This window comes from Urocitellus parryii, chromosome 4 (assembly GCF_045843805.1).
Source record: "Urocitellus parryii isolate mUroPar1 chromosome 4, mUroPar1.hap1, whole genome shotgun sequence".
In the NCBI taxonomy this organism is placed as follows: Eukaryota; Metazoa; Chordata; class Mammalia; order Rodentia; family Sciuridae; genus Urocitellus; species Urocitellus parryii.
In genome coordinates this window covers 94,601,573-94,620,141 of record NC_135534.1, presented here as the reverse complement: position 1 = coordinate 94,620,141, position 18,569 = coordinate 94,601,573, and the positions used below count along the sequence as shown (strand labels likewise).

At 33.2% G+C, this 18,569-nt stretch overlaps 1 protein-coding gene across 1 annotated transcript in view; it reads left to right on the top strand.

Moving 5' to 3' along the window:
• Positions 1–18,569, top strand: part of Gucy1a2 (guanylate cyclase 1 soluble subunit alpha 2) — a 266,540-nt gene that overhangs the window by 161,490 nt on the left and 86,481 nt on the right. Inside the window, exon 5 of the mRNA XM_026399046.2 lies at positions 12,531–13,016. Within this exon, the coding sequence (XP_026254831.1) occupies positions 12,531–13,016 (486 nt within the window). The remainder of the gene's footprint in view (positions 1–12,530; positions 13,017–18,569) is intronic.

The following is an 18,569-nucleotide window of genomic DNA, read 5'->3' as shown; positions in this document are numbered from 1 at the left end:
TGATCTTTGTGCTAGCAATTGTGCAGATTCACTAAAAAATATTCAGTTTTGGATTTCTTTTTTTTTAACATTTCTTGGTAGATGCTGTTCTTGATATCAAGAGCTTATGTTTCCTATTAGTCTAGACTCACAGACACTGGTGCTTCCCGTGGTATCTCTCCTCCAGTCTCTGTATTCTCTCCCCCAGATAGGCTTCCCATTCTATCTTTTGTATCACTTGAGCTCTTTCTTCTGTCCACTCTTTTTTTCTCTGGGGGGGGGGTGGGTGGGTATTTTATGATATTTCCAGATCTGTCTTCCAGTTCTAGTTCACTAATTTTCTTTGGTGGCATCTGATATTCTGTTTAATCCATATGCTATTTTATTCCCAATCATTATATTTTTAATTTATAAAGTCTTGATTTCCTTTTTCAAATATCCCTAGTCAGTTTTAATTCCCATTGAGTGTATTTCTGTGATGATACCTTTGCTTTTTTAAAGATTCTAAATATGTGTGTGTGTGTGTGTGTGTGTGTGTGTGTGTGTATTTTTTTAAGTCTGGGAATCTAGTATTTGATGTGCTAGATGGTCTAAATCTATTGTTTTTTGTTTCTTCTGACTCTCATTCCTGGTGGTGAGATTATTGATTATTATCATGTGTATCCACAGAGACCTTGGGGGTATTGCAGATATTAGACCGCTTTAGTCCTGTCAGCGTGTAATCCAGGATTCTTGTGTTCCGCTCCCCTCTGCACTGCTAATGTAAAGCCAAATCTTGCCCACAGGCTATCCTATCTGAAATTGGTACTATCAGTTTATACTATAGATTTAGCTCAAGGTTTTTGCTTTTGTTTTTCCATAGGCCACTTAATTTTTCTCACCTATTTCAAGCCTAATAGTGTTATAAAACTTATGTTTTATGCAAGATATATTGGGTGTCTGTGTGTGTGTGTGTGTGTGTGTGTGTGTGTGTCTGTGTTTGTTTTTCAGGAGGCTTCTACTGAAAAATCAACCTATTTCCAGAAACTGAATGATTCATCATTGTCTATAGCACAACATCACCCAGGGATTATCAAGTTAGTTTCATAATCTAACCAACTTGGCATCTTATTTGTCCAGCTTACTCATCTCTACTATTTCTTAGAGAAATTAACTACACACAAAGAAAAAATGCATGTCCTCACTTAGGTTTGAAATTTAAAAGTCTAATACATAGAAGCAGAGAGTTGACTAGTGGTTATCAGGTGTTAGGAAGTGGGAAGATGTTGGTCAGGACATCAACTTGAAGTTTTACGATGAATGAGTTCTGGAGACCTAATGTACAAAATGGTAACTATAGTTAATAATAATGTAATGTATATTGAAATATGCTAAGAGAATAAATTTTAAATATTTTCACCATGAAAAATAAAGTGATCATGTGAAATGATGAATATGTTAATAATTTCAACTGTTGAAATCATTTCACAATGCATATTGACTACTATCAAAATATCACGTAGTGCAATGTGAGTATAATCAATTTTCATTTGCAAATTATACCTTAAGAAAGCTGAAAAAAGGTATTCCTCTTTTGCAGAAGAACTAACTGCTAAGAGACTACTACTGTATAGCTTTTCTTTAAAAGTCTCTTTTCTTTATTGTAATGTTGGGCATGTTCAAAGGAAGGGTAAAGAGAGTTGATCCATTAAAAAATCCTAGACCTGATGGGAAACAAAAGATAAGTCTTTTGTCCATTTCTCCCATTAGTTAATAATCTTTCCATTTATACTTAATATTTTCACATAGATTAGTTTATTTATATAAAATTATCATTATTTATTATTATTTCATTAATATTTATAGAATTATTACTGTGTGGCATGTACTATTCCACATGGCAGCAAGCAGCAAAGAGTAAATGGACAAAAATCCCCAGGCTTATGAATCTTGCATCCTAATAGTGAAATAGACATTAAAAAGGAGAAGCAATAAAGTAATGTGCTAGATAGTAAGTGCTAAGAAGGAATGTAAGTCTTGAGGGTAGGATCAAGAATGATGCATGTTGTTGCAATATTGGATGGATTTACTGTTGATTAAAACTAAATTAATGAACTTTAGGCTGTTATGTCACAGCAGGATCATTCCTATAGTCAGAGAACAGATCATTTAAAAGAGTCATTGTTATGGGTTGAATAGTGTCCCCCACCAAAAGATATTTCAGAGAGTTAGCCTCTAGAACATCAGATTGTAAACTTAACTGGAGACAGGATGCTTGCAGAAGTAAGCAAGTTAAAATAAAGCCATTTGGGTAGGCTCTAATCCAATATGACTAGTGTCCTTGTAAATGGGGGAAAATTTAGACACTGAAATAGACATATACATAGGGAAAATACCATTGGATGGTTAGAATTATGCTACCACAAGGTAAGGAACTACCAGGACCTAGGAGAGGGGTCTTATGAGGGAACAGGACTCTGTCAGAACCTTGATTTCAGAGTTATGGCCTTCAGAAGCAATACATTTTGGTTGTTAAAGCTACTTTATATGTAGTATAAAGTATTGTAGCTCTAGCTTGTTATAGCAGATCTAGCACACTATTAAAACCAACTTAAAGGTATATAGGATAAGGGTAGGTGATAAGCCAAATGGCTCCAAAGTTATTTATAATCTACTTATAAACCAGGAATTCTTATTTAATTTAATAAATATATAAAGTTTATTATGTATCAAGGAATATTTTAAGTAAATATTAACCAATATGTCCAAATAATAATTCTGTTATGTAGATTCATTCATTATTCCCATTTTAAAGATCTGACACCATAGTTTGGTCATACCATCCCTTCTCCATAAAAAGGAAAACACTGAAACAAATATTAAATATCAAGGTAGAGATTTGGGGGCCCCTGTAAGAGATTTTCCTGAGGGTTTCCTACAGAACATTTACACATAAACAGTTTTTAAAAGTACTTTTTTTTTGTTGGTGATAGTGAAATATGTAGGCAGTGGTCATGCTCAACATTGAACACCTATGTTTTATAAGCCAGAGCTTGGACACATCACTTAACTTTTTTCACTCTACATACTTGGATCTGTTGATAGGTACCAGGATACTGTAAAATTAAATCAGCATGAATTTAAATTTAAAATAAATATCAAAATAGAATAAAGTCTCTAATACATAGTTTGCTGTAGAGATTTTCATTTTTAGGGAGACTATCCCTTCAATATCCTCTCAAATAACTTATTAATCTATACACTATTTATGAACATGCAGATCTAAGGAACTTTTACATTTTTTCAGTACACTTGAAAGGCTTTGACTTCCTTCCAATCTGGAATGTAAGATATCTGTCCTAATTTCAAAAGGGTAAAAAATTGATATCAAAAGGTAATTCATGCTAATTAATGTTTGAGCATAAAACCAATCACATGTTAGTTCTTTAAGAAAATCTTTAGATTCAGATTTACAGAAATGTAAATTAATTTCAGGATTCTGCCTTTAATTAACTTAGGGTGCAGATGCTTAAAATGGGAATATAATCTGGTTCATTTGGGAAAGATTAATGATGCATTCTTTCCACCAAGGTTCTAGCATGGGGGAGTTGCTTATAGATCCTTTCTCAAGTGTATATTGTTAATACCAGGGAAATGATCCTTTATCAAGACCTGCATGGTGTATTAGTTAAGTTGAATGTGCTTGCTGCTGTAACAGTCTTCATATCCCAGGCCCTCAGCACAGGCAATATGTATTTCTTGGCTCATTTCACAGTTCTGAGGCACGTTAGTTATCTCTCCTAAGCAGACCTGACATAAGAGAGACTGTGGGATCCAAACTCCTCTCCTTCCCTATTTTGACAAGTGGTCTCCATGGTTACTGAGGAGAGATCAGAGAGACCTGGAGAAATCACATGGGCTAGAGTCACATTTCAATAGTTACATCTGTCTTCAACTAACCTTAACTTGACTGGACCTTTTTAATCCCCTTTTTCTCTCTGCTGTAATAAGACTGGTATTATATAAATGACCTAATATGCTGTGTTCTCTTTTCCTTTTGAGTTTTTTTAACTTTCCTCCCTCCTTCTTGGAACCCTTATTTGCTGTATCCCAATAACTCATGTGCTATTTACTATCATAGCCAGCCTCCATGGGACCTATCTTTAGTTGAAACATCTTGTCAAGGAGTTTTTTCCACATTGTTCATGTTCACAGGAACCCCTAGAAAAACAAATTCTGATGACGTGTGTCTGAGACATTTTGCCAATGTAGTCAACCTTCATCATCATATAATTTATATGACATCCTGTATGGTTTCTGAAACTTGTTTAATTGATGGAATTAAGCAGAAATCTAATCTATAAACAGTTTTTCCCCTAGATTTTCACTGTTACTAAAAATTCTACAATTAATAAAAGATGTATTTTAATCCATATTCCATGCCTATTCAGTATAGCTTCATAAAATATATTATTATGAATTTTTCAACACAATTCCATATCAATTCCTATTTTTAGTATCTCTCTTTTATCAGCTAAATAATCATTATGATTGTCATAATGCTTAACAGCAACAACAGCAATAATAATAGATAATAGTTACTCAGTGCATGTGTGTGCGGTGTGTGTGTGTACTGGGCTATGCTTTAATATGTATTATCACACTTAAATTTTATCCTAATGCTATTATGTCAGAATTATCATTATCTCAAGTATTGCTAGTATTGCTAGTATCCCAGTATTGCTAAGATCCTGTGAGGCCATATGATCTGGGAAGTTACTCAGTAAGTGGTAGTTACTATGTTTTTAACTTGGATCACATTTAGTTTCAAAGGTCTCACTCATCCTTCCACACTGTGTTTGAATAGGACACTGAGACAGGCAGTTTACCCCAGAGAGGGCTCCCTAGCTTCTCAGCTGTGTGATCTCTGTCAACTCACTCAACCCTCTCTGGTTTTAGTTCCCCAATTATAGTAATCTAGATTGTATTTCTAACATGACATAAGATTCCAAGGGATTATCCCGGAGTTGCAAACTTTTTGAGAGGCAGATCTTTGGCAAACATTAAGGATATGCCCAGAGAACTCAATTCTCCAAGTTAGCTAACAAAATAATCCTTATAAAATGCAGTAGTGCCATTGAAAAGTGTAAGAGACCCCTTCACATCTCCAGTATTTACACAATTATGGAGGAAAATCATTCATAAAATTGTTAAAACAAATCTGATTGAAATAGTTTTGTGATTCACCTGTGTTTAATACAATTATAGGCTATTGATGGACTTGTTCATGTCCTAGCTTTGTATCACCACCAAATCTCACATCCCACTCTTGATTCTATTTAAAACATTTTCTGATACAGAAGATGGTGCAGTGGGGTTATGCATGTTGTAAGGTTGTGAGTTCCAGGCTTTGCCTTTTTACCAATTTGTCTTGTGATCCATGCACTTTATCCTCTCCATGCCCCATTTTCTCATTTATGCATATGGATCAAAGCCTCCTTATCCATGAGGAGGCTTCATTCATTCTTATGTGCTTTGTATGGAATCACTATTGTGTTTCTTTGAGGAGAGCATAGAATTTCTTGTCACTGTAGAATATTTAATAGTGTTTCTGGTTGACATATAATTTTATAAACTAGATGTATAGAAGTACAGCCCAAATCTACCATCAGGTTTACAAATGGCTGTGTGGTGACAAAAACACACTGGAGATTCTGGCTAACTGCAGCTAGTAAAACAAGAAGACATTCAGCTCTGCCTTTTAGAACATGTGGGTGGCTGATTTTGTGTCTAAGCTGGAAAATAAAATAATTTACACCCTTTGGGAAAGTGGCAATCTGTATAAGTAAGGCATTAAAAACTGCATATCAATTTAATATCCCCCACATAGTGTAAAATTTAGTGCTTGTTAAATAAAAATGAATAAAGAATCTAAAAACAAACATAAGCATTTCACATTTGGAAAATGTGCGCAAAAGAAAGCCAAAACATTTATTGATGTGCTTCTTTCAACTACAAAGCACAAACCTATTTCCTTTTAAGATTATATAAATCTTGCTATGATTTAAAAAGAAAACTGGCATCTAATCATGGAACATTAAATCATCTTGGTTATATGGTTCACTGGTTTATCTATTAAAGCAGAATTCAAATTCATTTTTAGAATGAGTTTCTGAGATTAAAATAGAAATGAAGCTAAATACAAACACATGATGAAATAAGGAAGGCATAGAAAGATAAAGTATCTAAAGAGTTATATTTTTTATTTGGGGGAGTTTGGGGGCGTTAATTTCATCAATAAATATTAAGAATTTTATTTTATCTCATCTCAATGAAGGCAAAATTTCAATCTATTGAATTTATAGTGTCATAGTTAACCTCATGGTAATATCCTCACATTTTTCTTCTGTTCACTTCAGTAAAATGGGGAAGATGTTCTGATTTAATTCCTGCATGGAATAATGTTGACAGGTGTGTATATTAAGTAAATATTTATAAAACCAATGAATAGCTATTATAAGTGCAGATATTAGAAAGATATTTTTAAAAGTTAGTAGCTGTGTGTAGGAAATAGATTTTGTTTTACAACATCTGATATCTTTGGATAATTATATTCTAAGAACCAAACACAAACACACAAACAGAATGATAAAAGTAAATAAGCAAGAAAGGAAAATAAGAGCTCTCTTACATTATTCTTATTTTTTATTTATGTCTTCCAGCTGAAGTTTTGTCTCATTTGATCAACATCTCCCCAGTCCTCCCTTCCCCTAGCCTCCGGTAATCACTACTTTTCTCCCTGGGTTTGACTATTTTGCACTCCACATACAGGGGAGATCATGCGGTTATTTGGGTGTTTGTCTTCTTGTGCCAGATTTCACGTTCCATGTCCTTCAGGTTCATTTATGATCTCATAAGTGAGAGGATTTCCTTCTTTTAGAAGGCTGTTGGCATCCCATTCTGTTTATATGGCACATGCCAATGTGTATACATACCACAAACATCAGTTCATATCTTGAATGACATTTGAGTTCATATTTTGGCTGTTGTGAATAGCTACAGTGAACATGGGGTGCAGGTATTTGCTTAACATACCAATTTATTTCCTTTAGATATATACCCAGTAGTACATTGCTGGGTCATAGGGTAGTTTTATTTTTTGTTTTTTGAGGAGCCTCCATACTGTGACTGTATTAATTTCCATTCCCTAAGTAGTGTGCAAAGGTTCCCTTTTCTTCATATCCTTATCAACATTTATAATCTTTCATCTTTTGGATAATTGCCATTTAAAGAGACTATTTTAAAACAACTATTTTTATTTTATTAAAAAATTTCTTTCATCGGTGCATTAAAGTTATACATAGTAATGGGGTTCATTGTGACACAATCACACATGCATGGAATATAATTTGCTTGCTCCATTTTAGTCTTTAGTGCTTACTCTTTCCCTTCTTTCCTTCCTCCTTCTATTCCCCTTCCTGTACTCTACTGTCTTCCTTCTATTTATTCATTATTTTTCTAAATGGTCCTTTATAGATGTATATAAATGTGAAATTCACTATGGTATATTCATATTTATACATACCATAATTTGGTCAATTTCATTCCACATTTTTTTCCTTTCCCCATTCTCCCTCCTTTCCTGCACTGCACTTATCTCCCTTCTATTTTCAGCCTTATTGGTTTTGATTTGCATTTCCCTAATGTTTAGTGACGTTGAGCAGTTTTTCCTACTTAGTCATGCATCAACTCCTTCGTTGATATATTCTGAGGAATATATCATCAAGTGATTTCCTTGCTGTGAACGTCATAGACTACACTTACTCACACTGAGATGGCTGTGATGTCACTAGGAGGTCTGATTTTATGGGACTGCTATTGTATTGTGGTCCTTTGTTGATAGAAACATTGAGATGCATGACTATACCTCTTGGCCATTTGTATGTTTTCTTTTGATATGTGTTTGTTTGGGCTGTTTGCATATTTAATAGGGATTTTTTTATTTCTTTGTTTTTGTTTTATTCTTCAGTTGAACTTCTTATATATTTTAGATATTAACCCTTTATCCTATGGATGCTTTGCAAATATTTTGTCCCTTTCTTCAGGCGCTCTCTTCATTCTGTAATCCATTTTGAGTTGATTTTTATATGGCATGAGATAAGGGTCTAATTAAGTTCTTCTGCATTTAGGATATCCAGTTTTTCCAAAATCATTTATCAAAGGGATTGTTCTTTTCTTATTATATATTCTTGGCACCTTTGTCAAAGACCAATTTACTATAAATATGTGAGGATTTTTCCCAGGTTCTTTATTCAGTCTTATTGGTTTATTTGTTCATATGCCAATACCACTCTGTTTTGGTTAATATAGCTTTTGGAGTGTATTTTTTGAAGTAAGGTACTGTGATGCCTCCAACATTGTTCTTTGTTCAAGAATGTTTTAGTTATTGGGATCTTTAGTGGTTCCATTCTAGTTTTATTTATTTTTTATTTCTATGGAAAATGCTATTGAATTTTGATAGGGATTATATTTAATTTGTAAACCATTTGAGTAGTGTGGACATTTAAAAATATTAATTTTCCACCTCCATGAACATAGCCAGCTTTTACTTAATGTATGTTTTCAATTTCTTTCATTTCAGTGTATATGTCTTTTGCCTCCTTAGTTACATTTACATTTTTTTTCATTTACATGTGTTTTTCTTTTTGATACTATTTTAAATGGAGTGGCTTTTTAAATTTATTTTTTGGATAGTTTGCTGTTAGTGCATAGAAATGCTAATAATTTTATATATTTAATTTGTGTTCTGCAACTTTACTGAATTTGCTCATTAGTTCTAACAGTTTTTGGCTGAGTTTTTAAGGGTTTCTATATAAAATATCCTCAGGTTCTACATCGGAGAATTTAACCAATTGGAAGTCAAAAATATTTAAATAAATAATTTTGTCTTTACTTAACATGTCTCTTTTTCTTATCATTATCTCCCCCAAAAGTACAGTGTAACAATTATTTAGAAGGGCATTTATCCTGTACTAGGTAATATAAGTAGTCTAGAGATGATTTAAAATATATGCAAGGATATGTGTAGGTTGTATGCTCATATTTTGCTTTAGGAAGTAGCATCTGTGGATATTCCTATCTGAGAAGGGTCCTGCAATTAATCCCCATAGATATCTAAGTACAATCTTATTATCATGTTGTCTACAAATAAGAACAATTTATCTTCCCTTTCTTATTAGGATGCCTTTTATTTCTTTTACATGCCTAATTACTGTAGTTACCACTATGTTGAATAAAATAGGCAAGGGTGGGCATTCTTGACTTTTTCGTGTTCTCTTCTGCATTATTAACTGAGCAATTTAACAAGTCTACCAAATGGAAAACATTGTTAAAATTACAGAAACTATTTTGAGTGGAGGTCCCAGTTCAAATAGTTTTAGGTAAGCATAACACTCAAGGCTTAAATAATATACTTTACAGAGGATAAGTCTTTGCATATAGATGACATTTACTTATACAGTTTGAAGAAACTACATATTGGGATTGTGTAGTTCTGGTCAAACATGTCTCTCATTACATGTGGATCATCACATACTAGCTAGATTATAGATGTGCAAGGACAAATAAATAATTTCTTCTGTCGATGAGCTGATGGAATATTTTGGAAAGTGTGGAGATATACCTCATTTAAGTGTCTCCTTCTCTTTTATTTTCTGGAAGTAATTATGTAAATTTTGTATTAATACTTCTGCAAATATTTGGCTGAATTTTCCAGGAGGATCAACTAGTCCTTAAAATTCTTTTTCAAGATATGTCTGGATTATAAATTCAGTGTCTTTTTTAAAATTTATACATGAAAGTAGAGTATTTTTGATATATTATGTATACATGGAGTATAATTTACTTTGATTAGGATCCCATTCTTGTGGTTGTACATAATGTGGGATTTAATTGATGGTGTATTCATATATGAACATAGGAAAGTTATATTAAGTTTATTCTGTCTTTCCTATTCCCATTCCTCCTCCCTTCCCTTCATTCCCCTTTGTCTAATCCAATGAACAACAACAACTACTACTATTTCTTCTCCTTCTCCTTCTTCTTCTTCTTTTTTTTTTTTTTGTAGCAGGGATTGAACTCAGGGGCACTTGACTATTGAGCCACATCACAGTCCATTTTTTATTTTATTTAGAGACAGGGTCTCACTGAATTGCTTATTGCCTCGCTTTTGCTGAGGATGGCTTTGAACTCGCGATCTTCCTGTCTCAGCCTCCTGAGCCACTGGGATTACTGGCCTCTGCCACCTTGCCTGGCTTAATCCAATGAATTTCTATTCTTCCCACTGCCTTATTGTGTGTTAGTATCTGCATATGAGAGAGAACATTCTTGGCCTTCGGTTTTGGGGGATTGGCTTATTTTACTTAGCATGATAGTCTCCATAGATTCAGTGTCTTTATGATTAAAATTTTTCTGATTATCCACTTCATCTTGGTTGAGTTTTGGTAGTTTGTAGTTTTCAAAGGATTGATTCATTTCTTCTAAATTGTCAGTTTTTGTAAGGTAAAGTTGTCAAAAATGTACCTCAATTATTCTTTTGATGCTCTATTATTTCTAATGTTATTCTGTTTTGTTCCTGATGCTGGTGATTTGTTTTCTCACTTATTATTTTATCAGTCTTATTAGATTTGCTGATGTTTTTGAATTTTTTTGTTCATTTTCTTTATCTCCCTCCACCCCCCACCCCTATTTCAATGTCATTTAACAACACACTTATGCTTATTATTTCCTTTTTTTCTTTTGGCTTTGGATTATTTTTCTCTTATTTTTCTTGATGTAGGAGTTTATATTATAGACTAATGATCTTTTTTTGAAATAAAGCATTTTAGAGCGATAAATTTCTCTCTCAACACTGTTGCATGTTGTTTATTTTAATATGTTATACAGCCCTTTTTTTTCATTCCATCTTAGATTTTGAAATTTCCTTTGACAATTTCCCTTTGACAATGGATTATATAAAAGGTATTTTTGAAATTATACATTGTTAGGCAAGATTTTCAACAAAATACCAGCAAACCAAATTAACAACACATTGAAAGGATTATATTCTGTGATCAAGTGAGATTGATCCATGGGATGCAAGGCTATGGGAAGCTTCACAGAGGCAATCAGTGAATGTAATACACTACATTAACAAATGAAGGATCAAAGCCATACGATCATCTAAATATATACAGAAAAGGCATTTGAAAAAATTCAGTGCCATCTTATGAAAAATAAATTCTTAAAGAATGGTACCTCAACATAAATGTTACTCAATGCTGAAAGTGAAAGATTCTCACTAATTTTCTATAGTTAATTGTGCTATTACACGATAGGTCTCTTTTGTGTATCAATACACTGTAAAAAATTGATTTCTGAACTCAAACAACTTGTTCACCCTCATTACTAACCACTTTGTTATGTCAGTATGAGCAACTTAGCTTTTGGTTCTGCACATTTTGCAATTTTAAGTTTTACTATCCATTTGTTATGTTAATATGTTTCCTTAAAATCATACTTCATAATATTAGCTTTTCTCCATAAACAATTCTTGTCATTGAACAATTGTTTCAGATACGCTCAGGTCTTTCAGTATAAGATTTCTGGCAAGGTTTAGAATGTAAATATGTCAATTGTATCATCATCAATTTTTTAATAATTCAGTATTGGGTGAGTTTACTAAAATGGAAATTAACATTCCAGACAACACAGTTCTCTCTCATCTGATAGCATAATATCAGTGCAATGGGAAAATATTGGCAAATTGGGGTGTTTCTATTAACCTTTTCCAAAACTAAACCTTAAATTAATGCTGCTATCCAGCAAAAAATGCTATAAATAATTCTCCCACTATTTACTACTTAACAATTTGTGTGATTTAAATGTGCAGATTTCTTAAATCAAAACCAAGTTGAAGAAATCCACTTTTGTTGAACACAAACTGTGTTCCAGTCACAGTGCACATTGCTTTACTTGTAATATATCACTTATTTTCCAGAACAATCTTGTGACATAGGTGTTATTATATCCCTTTTGAAAATAAATCTAGTAAGTAGCAGGGATATTATGTTAAGTTAGTTCTGATTCAGTTTATAGCTCATATTTTAGAAAACAATAGTTTACATCATTCATATATTAGGTAGGCAGTGTTCCCCATCAACCAGACAAAGAACCAGGACCAAAAATTTCTTTGGCCTTTATTACATAAAACTGCACATATAATTTTTTTCTTCATAAATTAGTATATTGTTTCTAGTAACTTTGACAATCACCAGTCAAATTTCATTCTTTAAAATGAAAATGAAAAGAGTATGTCACATGACTACTCTGAGGATCAAAAAACTAATAGCTAAAGGCCCTTATTATGAGAACCCTCAAGGGAGTAGTTGGCAAGATGAATCTGAATTTGTAAGTTGCAATTTGAATTTGAAATGTTTTATTTCTTGTTCATCCTACTCATCAAATGATAAAGCTTTTTCCAACATATCATATGAAGGAAAAATACTGATCAAAATTCCATGTTAATTTCACAGGTGATGGAAGTAAAAGGTCAAATGATCCATGTGCCAGAATCAAATTCCATTTTATTTCTGGGCTCCCCATGTGTGGACAAGTTGGATGAACTGATGGGCCGGGGCCTACATCTCTCAGATATCCCTATCCATGATGCCACCCGAGATGTCATTTTGGTTGGCGAGCAGGCAAAAGCCCAAGATGGCTTGAAGAAGAGGATGGACAAATTAAAGGCAACTTTGGAAAGAACTCACCAGGCCCTGGAAGAAGAGAAAAAGAAGACAGTGGATCTTCTGTATTCTATTTTCCCTGGCGATGTGGCCCAGCAGTTGTGGCAAGGGCAGCAAGTGCAAGCCAGAAAGTTTGATGATGTCACCATGCTCTTTTCGGACATTGTAGGCTTCACAGCTATATGTGCCCAGTGTACCCCCATGCAGGTGATCAGCATGCTGAATGAACTGTACACTAGATTCGACCACCAGTGTGGATTTTTGGATATTTATAAGGTAATGGATTTTAGTTACTTAAATATACATATTATTTAAAAGAAAATTGTCATCTTAAGTTTCAAAATGCATTTTTTACTTGAACTTAAGAATAATTTATCTTATATCTCTTTAACTAGAAGCCTTAATACAGAATACAGGTTTTTATGCTTTATAAGTAAACTTTCATTATAAGTCAACTTATACTATTGATATAAGTAACTGTAAATCCTTATATTGCTCAGTAAGAATTCTGTATAGCTAGTTCTCTAAATTCATTGTTATTAAAAAAAATTAAACTTGTAATTCTAGACAAATTTGAACTACATACTTATTCTTGCTTAAAGAATGAAATTATGATATTAACTAAGAATTTTATGTTGACAGTTACAAGGAAATAGCAAATTATAATAAAGTGTGCATTGCATTATCAGTGAAACCATGGTTAATCAATTAAGTGAAAGTCTTTTAATACTAAAAGAATACATGTAAATATCCTAGTTACTGCCCAAATGACTGCTTTTTGGTGGAAGCATCTTAATTTTTGAAGCTACATAATGCAAAAACTTTCATAATGGGAATCGATAACCATTTATTGATTTGATTTGGCAAATTTCTTAGTTTATTTCTTGTTAGAAGCATAGCAACATCTTGAGTAATTTAACCGAGTAATGAATAACTCTGCAACTTTTAAATGGAGTTTTATATGGATCACACAGTTTCAGAGTAGAGGCCTTTTTTATAGGAAGGGTAACAAATACTAATATAAACAAACAATCCATCTAGACAAGTTCTTTATTTTTGTAGTATGATTTTCACATAAGCAGATTTGGAAAGAATCGTCTATTTTATTTTATTAATTTCCTATTATGTTCCAGAATCTGTTTCATCAAGGTATATCTTCTGGAGAAAGGAGTCCTCTCTCATTGCATTATGTAAAACATAGAACCAGTGTTATTTCAGTTAAGTCTCTTCTGAATGATAAATAGTCAAAGTGGAGACATATGAGGGTTTTGCCTTCTTATACACAATAAGAATTCCTATAAGTAGTTTTTAACTTCTTTATAATTTATTATTTTACCATTTATCATAGAGGTATTGCCGAGTGTATAGCCACCTGTCTGATTCTAAGCCAACAAGACTCTAGAGTGTATCTATCAGTGTAATGCCCTGTCATTTCTAGAAGAGAGGGGAAATTAGCCTGGGTTTGCCAACACTTTCCTTCCTCCAGATTTGGACATTATTATATCCATTTCTGCAATCACCAATCTTTTCCTTCAAAGTCACTGACTTTCAGTGTTAGCTTCTTTTAGCTAAAACAGGTATTTTCTAGCCCTAAATTTCTACAGTTAAATGAGGAATATACATGGACAAATAGATCCACTTTTGAAAAATCTTGGGAATCCCTGGTTTAAATAAAAGTATCAGTTAGGTTTTGAGATGAAGAAATGTCACTTCTGAGGGTACTACAACAATGTCAGAGTTTAAAACTACAATTACCTTACACAGACATCAAATGTCCCTTCCTTTAAGATTAGCTGGGAAACCTCAGAAAAAGAAAATCTGTGGAAATATCACATGTGATATTAAAATTGTCCTGTGTGTTATTAAATCATGGGCAATTTCATGTAGTTATAAATAATTATCAGCACCTTTTAACTTGCAAAATGGATTTTATCTTTCTCTGATACACAACCTTGAGTGTGTGTACGTGTGTATGGTGTGTGTGTGTGTGTGTGTGTGTGTGGTGTATATTCAAAAATAAACAGTAACAATCCAGTTCACAAAATTTCTTAGACTAAGTTTGCTTATGAAACTTAACTAATATATACAAGTAAAATCCAGGGCTAGGTGTTTTTAAAATGTCACTGATGCTATGGGATAATTTGTGCTGAAGCCACAGTGGTGACAAGTGTGTCCAGAGAGAGTGAATAATGAATATTTCCTCTGTATAAGATAAAGATAAAATGAAGTACATTATAAGAAGGGATATAAATCAAAAATTCTGCATTGGAATTGCCTGCTTTCTAATAATTATAATTATTACTGTTTATTTTCTGGAAAGTTTATACAGTACTATTTCATACCATGAACCTACTTGCTATTTTATACCATAAACTTTCTGCAAAATTTAAATTACTGAAATTTTAAAAATCCCAAAGGCTACACTTTCTTTCTTTCTTTCCTTTTTTTAAAGGATCCCTATTCTGATGATTTAGTAAAATGAAGAGTTTTGCTAGATTTAAGGTGTGGGTAGAATTTTTAATGGAATAATCATTTCACAGAGATAAATACAGCCCACTTTTATTATATGTTAGGAATATGAAAGGAAACCAGGTAAAGACAAATGCCATTGAAAAAGAGCCAGAGGGGGTGGCTCAGATGAGGCTTTCAAAGTCTGCTGTAACACAGTGAAACTCTGAGTCTCTAAACTTGTGGTTTCCCTTTCCTTGATCATCTCATTATTCCGTGTGTTTCTCTATCATGAGGGAAAAACGATGACAATTGTAAGAGAATTCAGTTCCTTGTGACAGGACATGGTAAGAAAGAAAATTCTGCTAAAATAACCAAGCCTTCCTTTACTGTGCATATTTTAAGCATTGAGAAAGTTAAAGTTACAGTGGTTGGCCACCAAGATGTTAAAGGTATGTGAATACTAAGTGGGAACTAGGTAACTTGAAGGAGGCACAAATGTCCTTTTGATTCCCCTGTAACTAGGAAGGCAGATATATTCAGGAAAAAGCCAACATAAATAATGTATAACATACTGTGTTTCCTCTCAGATTTTGTAGAGTATAGAGAATAAAAAATAAATAAACAAATAAAGAACAAGTAACTCTTAACTTATTGGATCTAATAATGCTTTTTAGATGATGATGATGATGATGATGGTAATAACAATGAAAATCATAACAATCACATTGGATAATAAAGCAATAATGTAGGTTTTGCCTTATTTTATGTTTGCACTTTGACAAGCCCTTTGAGAGGCAGCAAGAAAGGCAAGTACTTCCCCAGCTCCTCCCATTCTATTCTGCCAAAGCTGCAGCATCTCACTGCTCCTTAGAGTTCTCATCTTTTCTGCTTTAATCACTTTCTTAATCTCACTGTTCTCCAGTACCATACAGTATAAAATAAAAATACTAATTAATCTGTCTCACAGCTACATCATGTTTCAGTGAGCTCATAAGAATGGCGCTTAGACCAGCACTGGGGTAGAGTAGTAAATGTCAGGTTATCTGCCATTTATTGAGTTATTACATTATCTCTACTTTCAGATAAAGCAACTGAGATTCAGAAAGGTAAAAATAATGCAGATAATGAATCAGAGCTTTAACTGAGACTCATAAGGGCCCTACCTCCCAATATTCTTGCATGGGGATTAAGTTTTCAACATGTGATTTTTTTTTAAAATTTTATGTCTCTTCTTTATTAATTTCAATATTTTTATATAACTTTCAATTCTAAATGAAGTCTTCTCTAACAAATGATTACTATTATTCTCTTTGGTATAATTTTAATTGTTTTATTATGGTTTTTATTGGTGCATTATAATTATACATAATAGCAGGGTTAATTGTGACATATTCATACATGCATATAACGTAATTTGCTCCATTTCATTTCCCAGTACTTCTCCTTTCCCTCCCATCCTCTCTTCCCTTCCTTTACTGGTCTTGCTTCTAGTACTTTTTCAATTCATGCATAATAATTATACATAAAGTGGAATTAATTATGATACTTTAATACATGTGTATAGCGTAATTCACTCTATTTCATTCTCTAGTACCTCCCCTTTCTCAACACATGAATTTTGAGAGACACATTGAAATCATAACACACTATAAAAGTGAATACAGAGTTCAGAAGTAAATAGTGATACATATCTATAACAGAAAGGTTTATATATAACGTGATCAGCGTTTTGTTTGAGTGTGTATGTTAAACACAGCTAGGCAAGCCCTGTGGATTTGGGCATCCCAGTGGAGATTGTTTAGGCTTTACCCAGATATGCTGGCATTCCTGAATTTGTATATTCGATAAGGTGTTATCATGGAGTTAAATCCCCACCTTTAACCTTCTTAATAGAAGAGAGCAGACATTGCTCACATAAAGTTCCAAACCTGCAGAACTTTATGCCTCAAGAATTTTTATTTGTCTTGACGTTTGACAATACTGAGCTACCAAAGCCGTCTGTTCACTGGACCTTCAGCCAGCCTTCAGAAAAAGCAGCACAATCTCTCAAGGGTGTCACTGCAGTATGAATATGATTTTGCATAAATGAAATGTTTCCCTTTCTTCTCCTTTTGCTTTAGAATGAAACAAAAAGCCTTTTAAAGTACTTAGGTTATTCTTGGAATTTTATAAATATGTATATTTCATTTTGTTCTATTTCCCAGAATTAAATGCCAGTTCCATTTAGTACAGAGTAACTGGTTCACTACCCCCCTAAATTTACATATCTTATGCTTTAATGACCAGTGCACAAACTTTTGATATTGAACACAATTAAAGATTGTGGTCCTTTTCAGCAGTCTCCATCAATATCAGCATCATATACTTTTGCTGCTATTTGACTGGAAATGAAGCAACAATGTCTTCCTGTAAGTTAGAAAAGAAGAATTTTTGAAGAGAAAATTATTCAGTTCACTCATTATCTCATTCAATAAACATTTTAACTTATTCATTTGATAAGGGGGAATAACTTCCATAGAAGCTAACAAAATGTTATGCAAATTGACTATTTTTATCATGATTTTAATGAGTGCAAAGAACTAATTTATATGTTTTAGGAGGCGAGGTGAAAGTCACAGATAAGCATTGTGTTTTGCTGCGTTTTCTACTATCAGAATTATATAGTTAGTTTCAAAATACTATATAGTGTTCTAAAAATTGGTGAAGAGGGGTTTGCTCAATTAATATTTTTGCCTTTGGCATTTAGGCTGGAGATAAGCAAGCAGCAAGGAGAAGGATAGATCCTTCTCTTCATTCCTCTGATTCAAATTGGCCACAGCTGTGCAAACTCAGTCCTCTATTAGTTCCCCACTTGGAATTTTCATCTTTCCACCTTTAGTTGCTTGTTTAACCCCTGTGCCTCAGTTTCATCATCTGTAAATAGAAACTAATTTTATCTAATGTGTGATTATATTTTACAAGCTTTTAAATAAGATAGATGTGAAATGCTTAGAACGGTGTTTGGTTTATAGCAGTAATATCAATGTTAGCTGCCATTATTTCTGAAATTAGTGTATCTGGGCACGTGTGTGGGGTGTGTGTGTGTGTGTGTGTGTGTGTGTTGATAAACAACATATATATGTGCGTTAATAGGCTTGTTTGTATGTATATAAACATTGAATGTCCAGTGCTTGCTGGTAAAATACTTCTGGTTTGGCTTCATTCTTTTAGATTATTAGAATCAAATTGTATGCCAAGGAGATTGTGAAGGAAGGATAAGGAGGGAAGTAACAATAAGGGGCCAAGAGAATAGCATCTTGAGATGCGTTGTTGGTATTGTCTTCACTGGGTCCTCATAGATTCTACAGATACTTCACCTCCATGGTTAAATTGTTTTCT